Source organism: Hypomesus nipponensis, chromosome 28, assembly GCF_054491055.1.
Source record: "Hypomesus nipponensis isolate SF chromosome 28, ASM5449105v1, whole genome shotgun sequence".
Lineage (NCBI taxonomy): Eukaryota > Metazoa > Chordata > Actinopteri > Osmeriformes > Osmeridae > Hypomesus > Hypomesus nipponensis.
This window is the reverse complement of record NC_140388.1, coordinates 5,830,583-5,837,500: the sequence shown is the minus strand read 5'-3', so window position 1 is coordinate 5,837,500 and position 6,918 is coordinate 5,830,583. Positions and strand designations below refer to the sequence as shown.

The 6,918-nt window shown below is 55.0% G+C and overlaps 1 protein-coding gene across 5 annotated transcripts in view; it reads left to right on the top strand.

Moving 5' to 3' along the window:
* The window catches only part of taok3a (TAO kinase 3a), a 43,057-nt gene that overhangs the window by 22,581 nt on the left and 13,558 nt on the right, over positions 1–6,918 (top strand). For 4 of the 5 annotated variants that reach the window (XM_084694306.1, XM_084694307.1, XM_084694304.1 and 1 more), the window contains exons 8-13: positions 1–97; positions 803–916; positions 1,435–1,526; positions 1,730–1,823; positions 3,815–3,896; positions 6,275–6,442. In XM_084694306.1, the coding sequence (XP_084550432.1) occupies positions 1–97; positions 803–916; positions 1,435–1,526; positions 1,730–1,823; positions 3,815–3,896; positions 6,275–6,442 (647 nt within the window). Of the gene's footprint in view, positions 98–665; positions 685–802; positions 917–1,434; positions 1,527–1,729; positions 1,824–3,814; positions 3,897–6,274; positions 6,443–6,918 lie in introns of those variants that run through there. The other variant, XM_084694308.1, reaches the window with a different exon arrangement.

Sequence of the window (6,918 nt, the reverse complement as noted above, 5' to 3'; positions counted from 1 at the left end):
TTCATAAGAAGCCTCTCCAAGAGGTTGAAATTGCTGCCATTACCCATGGTGCCTTGCTAGGACTGGCGTACCTACATTCCCATAATATGATTCACAGGTGAGGCTCCTTTTATTGTGTTTCTGGGTAGGAAGCTGGATTTATCAGAGCCACGTTCCAGCCTGCTGTGTATAATCATCAAGCCATTAATAGATTACCTCTGTGTCGCGGTCATATATGCCAGGGTTCAGCTCAGGTCAATGTGCGTTCAAACTTTCCAGAAGTTATAAAACGTTTATTCTTAGAGATATGAATTGTAATCGTGCGTTAGTGTGTGAAAGGACAAAGTATTGTTGACATTGAACTCAAGTATTTATCTTGGATGAGGTGGCTGAATCACTGGTGTACCAACCCTGTTCCAGCTACTTTTCTGTAGGTTTTCTTCTCCAAGCAGCTTTCCAGGAACAGGGCTGGAAAAAGTATTGTTTTAAAGGATGTGTCTCTTGTACTGTGTTTCTAGCCAGTCAGGGCCATCGTTTGTCAGGAGTTTTGGGGGGTAATGAATGCCGTGTCCACCATGCTTTTCTCTTCCAATCATGACATGCCTACAGATAAGATTCAAAGCTGGGGGGCATCTCAACACTTTCAAACGGCTTCCTCCACCTGCCCCAACACGGCATTGTCAACAAGGATGTAGTCCCGTGACAGTTGCGTGACATAATGAGCAAGGACATCAGTAAAAGGATGCCACTTGACACTATTGAGACGCTGCCGAAGTGTGTCTTCCATGCTGCCTTCAGTGTCCTTGTTGTCGCCCCTCCTCAGAGATGTGAAGGCTGGGAACATTCTGCTGACTGAACCAGGCCAGGTCAAACTGGCAGACTTTGGCTCCGCCTCCATAGCCTCTCCTGCCAACTCCTTTGTGGGAACACCTTATTGGTCAGTACACGCCACCACAAACAAGCTAATGCTAACACTAGTCAGTATAGGACGTCAACGATCCTGCTGCAGCTAGCTACAGACGGGCTAATGCTAACACCAGTCAGTATAGTATCAAAACTAGCATAAAGCTGATAAACCGAGGCAAACGGCTCAATTTCCAGCTACCGATTAGAGGGATCATTGTGGTGCCTCTTAACCTAAATGTAATGAAGGAACTGGTCCTTTGCGCTCCGCAACGTGAAACCCAAAGGAACAAGGTTACGGGTTGGGTTGCGGAACACGCTGGCTGCAGCGAGAGGCTGACAGTAGGCCGCCTTGTGCTCCAGTGATCATGTTTAAACGGAACATGGCCTCCTCACTCCTGCAACACATTAGCAACAGATGGAGCAGCTAGCTGCACATAGCAATCAGTCTTACGGAACGCCACAGGCTAAGCTACAGCTGAGGAATTTCCATGAAACTCTCGCGCTTCAATTGGTGTTGGTTTTAATGTGTTTGTGTCTGTGTGAACCCAGGATGGCCCCGGAAGTTATCTTAGCCATGGACGAGGGTCAATATGAGGGCAAAGTGGACATTTGGTCCCTGGGAATAACATGCATTGAACTAGGTGAGTGGAGTCTCTATAGTAACATTCAGACAGACATCTTAAGTCGTGCATGCTAGTTTGCTACTGTACACAGTTTGCTACAAGGATGACTCTTAGTAACCGTGTAGAAAACTCTGTACTCTGTAGGCAAACTGTACTAAATGACCCCCTTCTCGCTGTTTCTCTCTTTCCTCCCATCTCTCCTTCCCTCCTTCCTTGCCCAGCGGAGCGCAAGCCGCCACTTTTCAACATGAACGCCATGAGTGCCTTATATCACATCGCCCAGAACGATTCCCCCACGCTGCAGTCCAACGAGTGGTGAGTGTGTGTGTGTGTGTGTGTGTGAGGGTGTGTGTGCGCGTGCCCTCCTGGGGAGCTAGGTGACCCCTGACCTCCCCTTCAGGGACATGCCTCCTGAAAAGCCCTGACGGCCTGTCATCACCTCGGTACCCTGCTCATGTCAACCACTGGGAGGGAGGGAGGGAGGGAGGGAGGGAGGGAGGGAGGGAGGGAGGGAGGGAGGGAGGGAGGGAGGGAGGGAGGGAGGGAGGGAGGGAGGGAGGGAGGGAGGGAGGGAGGGAGGGAGGGAGGGAGGGAGGGAGGGAGGGAGGGAGGGAGGGAGGGAGGGAGGGAGGGAGGGAGGGAGGGGTTTAGCCATGGCCTGTGGACACGGCGATCATGTGACATGTTGACTTCCAGAAGCGTGAGGCGTACCTCCCCGTGAAACGCTGACCGGGACACCCGCGTGTCCCCTATCAGGAATCTCACCTGGCGCAGTGTCACAGCTCCGGTTCACTGTTTAGCACGGATCAGGTTCAGTGGTTCTAACCTAGTTTAGACGCGCTCCAGCAGTCGAACGTTTATGGCCCCGAGAAGCATTTCCAACACGATTTGAACATCTGAAAGCTACCAGAACAGTCTTGGAGTGCTCTTCATCAAAACCGTTGCTAGAGAGAGAGATGGAGAGAGAGGGGGGGGTGGGGGTGGGGTGGGCGGGGGGTCTTCCAAGGGGAAGTTGCACATGAACACCAACAAGCCAGTCCCGCTGCGTGACCCAGATAACGCCCTGTGACCAAGCATGCACGGAAGCCCAACGAGCCGTGCGGTGGATCTCACCGGTGCAGCCGGGAAACAGGACGGCTGAGTTATCAGGCCTGCGCGTCTGCAGCCTCGCCGCCAAAGCGGCCCCCCTCTCCTGGCGAGGGGGGGAACATTCTCCGTCCACATCCACATGTTCTCATCGTCTGAACCGGAGACGCCGAGACCGCGGGGCATGAATCCACAGCTTTATATTTACTTCTGTAATGACACACGACTCCACACAGACCTGTATTTACATGTAGAACGACACGCGGCCCATGGGACAGTGTGCCAAGGAGATTATACTGGATTGAACTGGTTTAATTCTGCCCAGACAGCGAGCATGGGAACAGGCCTGCAGATAATCCTGGAGGGTTTCTCCCTGGTGAAGTACAGTCGAGGCTTTAGGTGGTTCATAGTCCGGTTGCCTTTCAGGAGGAAGGTGTCCCAGACACAGATTATACCTTCACCAAGTCCTGGACTATCCTTAATCCCACTCTCCATTGAAGATGGCTTTAGGATTAGGCTTAATCTGGGGCCGGGGAAGCCAGTGCATCATGCGTGATCCTGGCGCATTCCAGAGCCGTGTTGGGGGAGAGGAGTGCTCTCATTGGTCGGGCACAATGCGCATGAGTGAAACCTTGTGTGATGTCATCAGCCTGATTTCAATTTCAAACATCGTCCGTCTCTGCCTCTCTTTCCTCCTGTCGTCTCCCCTTTGCACCCTCCTCTCTCCCCTCCCCTCTCACCTCCGTCCCCTCCTCTCTCCCCTCCCCTCTCACCCTCCGTCCCCTCCTCTCTCCCCTCCCCTCTCACCCTCCGTCCCCTCCTCTCTCCCCTCCCCTCTCACCCTCCGTCCCCTCCCCTCTTACCCTCCGTCCCCTCCTCTCTCCCCTCCCCTCTCACCCTCCGTCCCCTCCTCTCTCCCCTCCCCTCTCACCCTCCGTCCCCTCCTCTCTCCCCTCCCCTCTCACCCTCCGTCCCCTCCTCTCTCCCCTCCCCTCTCACCCTCCGTCCCCTCCTCTCTCCCCTCCCCTCTCACCCTCTGTCCCCTCCTCTCTCCCCTCCCCTCTCACCCTCCGTCCCCTCCTCTTTCTACCTCCTTGTCTCCCCCTTCACCTTTTGCCCTCCCTCTCTGTCTACTTCCCACTCTGGTCCCCACCCCCTTTCTCCCTCCCTCCCGCTCCCTCCACCTCTCCCAACCCCTCTGTCCTCCCCCCACCCTCCAGGTCAGACCCCTTCCGGAGCTTTGTGGACTACTGCCTACTCAAGATTCCTCAGGATCGGCCGGCGTCGGGGGAGCTGCTGCGAGTGAGTTCACTTCCTCTCATCTCCCTCGCAGCGAGCCGCGACATCACTTCCTGTGTGTGCTCTCGAGTCCTACGATGAGTCACTCCTCCCTCTTACTTCTGCTCCGCTGTTGTTCGGTCCTTCAAGCTGCCTCTCTTCTATTACACTACTCTGAATCTGTGTGTGTGTGCGCGGGCAGTACATGTAGGACAGCGTTTACACACATTTGTGTACATGCGCACATTTACCCTGCAACCAAGTCCCATTGACAAAACGAAATGCCCTATTTACCCACAACCACCCCCACCCCCCTAATCCTCCCTCCTCCCCACAGACGTACACACACACACAGCCTCACCAGCCCAGTCCTCCAGGATACCTGGCCAGGCTAAGCCTGCAGCCTGGTCGTGCAAAGCAGCCTGTGTTCATTGTGCGTCCGTGTCAATGAGCTGTTGATCTTTTTGTTTGTTTGTCTGACAGGTAATCCTATTGCAGACTAAGAGTTTAATGTTCTTGATTGTCACGCTCTCTTCTGAGCTTAGGGGGGAGCAGGGTCCTATATACCTGCCCAGGGAGGGGGAAGGGGGGCTGGGGCAGAGGGGGAGTGCAGGGTCCTATATACCTGCCCAGGGAGGGGGAAGGGGGGCTGGGGCAGAGGGGGAGTGCAGGGTCCTATATACCTGCCCAGGGAGGGGGAAGGGGGGCTGGGGCAGAGGGGGAGTGCAGGGTCCTATATACCTGCCCAGGGAGGGGGAAGGGGGGCTGGGGCAGAGGGGGAGTGCAGGGTCCTATATACCTGCCCAGGGAGGGGGAAGGGGGGCTGGGGCAGAGGGGGAGTGCAGGGTCCTATATACCTGCCCAGGGAGGGGGAAGGGGGGCTGGGGCAGAGGGGGAGTGCAGGGTCCTATATACCTGCCCAGGGAGGGGGAAGGGGGGCTGGGGCAGAGGGGGAGTGCAGGGTCCTATATACCTGCCCAGGGAGGGGGAAGGGGGGCTGGGGCAGAGGGGGAGCTAAATGAAGTCTGGAGAGAGGCGTTGAGCAGGGTCTGGCCAGAGGGCATCCAGCTGCTTAATACCCGCATGGCTCTTACACACACACCCCCCGCCCCCTGCTCTTTTTCAAGCTCTTTAGTGACCTTATTTCCCCTAATCTCACAACTGTCTTTCATGCCAGGCTTCATCAAATGCTCGACTACAGACCATACCCAACACTACACACTTAACGACAGACCATACCCAACACTACACACTTAACGACAGACCATACCCAACACTACACACTTAACGACAGACCATACCCAACACTACACACTCTACTGCCCTCCTTGCCCTGAAAAGCACAGATGAGGAAGGACACAAAGATATTTTGGGAATGGGGGAAAGGAGGGGGGCAGAGAGAGGAAGGAGAGAGAGAGAGAGAGAGAGAGAGAGAGAGCTGAAGATGAGTCCGCTGTTCGTACTCCACAGGGTTTTTGATTTCCTTTTGGGAGGGATTATCTACGAGATTAGATTCCTCCCATCCTCCGGGTCAGATGTTCTTTCCATTCCGTCCTCCTCTCTACTTCCCTCTCCTCTCTACTTCCCTCTCCTCTCTTCTTCCCTCTCCTCTCTACATAAATGTACTTCCCTCTCCTCTCTACTTCCCTCTCCTCTCTTCTTCCCTCTCCTCTCTACATAAATGTACTTCCCTCTCCTCTCTACTTTCCTCTCCTCTCTACTTCCCTCTCCTCTCTACTTCCCTCTCTACTTCCCTCTCCTCTCCTCTCTACTTCCCTCTCCTCTTGTTCCAGGAAGCAAGAGGAGCACGACAGTTGCTTGTCTCTGTTAGCGGAAGGATGATGTCACTTGAGGATGAGTGTAGTTTCACAGCGTCCGTGAGGAGGAGGGGGGGGGGGTGTTCATCAGAGGGGGGGTGTTGATCATAGGCGTATTCATACCAGGATGGGGGGGGGGGATTCAGTGACACATTTACGCTCAGCCATTTAGCAAGTAGACCCGTGTGTGTGTGTGTGTGTGTGCGCGCGCGCGTGTGCTAGGGGCCCCATATGTCCTCCATATAAACCGTACAGGAAGCTCAGCTCTAAGCTCTCATCCTGGCAGAGTGACTCACCAGCCCCCTCTGGTGGCCCAGACAGGTACAACATCCGGTTGGCGCAGATTTCTGGAAGTGAGATGTTATTCTGGTCCAACATACAGCAAACACGTGATCCTACAGCACACATTCTAGAAATGAATAATGGAATCTTCTCTGGATTGGACCCCCCCCCCCCGTGCTTCTTATGTAACCTGCTTTCCCGCCTCCTCAACACAGTCAATGACCCTGTACCCCCGCCCTCCCCCCCCCCCACCCAAGTCGTAGTATAACCCTGTCGTTGTCCCCCCCCCCCCACCCCCGGCAGCATGAGTTTGTGCGTCGGGAACGGCCCCCCAGGGTGCTCCTGGAGCTCATCCAGAGGACCAAGGACGCGGTGCGGGAGCTGGACAACCTGCAGTACCGCAAGATGAAGAAGATCCTGTACCAGGAGAAACACCACGGCCCCCTGGGAGAGAGCCTGGAGGAGGAGGAGGTCAGTACAAGCCTGGAGGGAGGGAGGGATGGGATGGGATGGGTGGGAGGGAGTCAGTCAGTCAACCAACTGCTCTGTTATTTAAGATTCAGAGTTGTAAGGTAAAATAGGCCCGCCCTGCTCTACAGTCAACGACATTTGACCTCCTTGGTGTCCGTTCACCTGACCAGCCTCTCGTTATCCGACGCCGCACCTGACTGACCGGCGACCTGACCTTCCAGAATCCTCTCTGCCGTGGCCTCACAGCTTGTTCTCTGTCCTCGGATACGCCACATCATCGTCAAGATCTCACCTGACACTCTCCGACTCAATGAAGCACACACACACACACACACACACACACACACACACTGTTAGTATAGTGTCTTAACAGTGTGACCCAGCTGGTCAAGGAGGGTCAGTTGGGCAAGGCTGGAGTCTGGCACCCCCTAGAGGACGTTGCCCCACTGCAGGGTGACTGATCATGAGGCCCTATG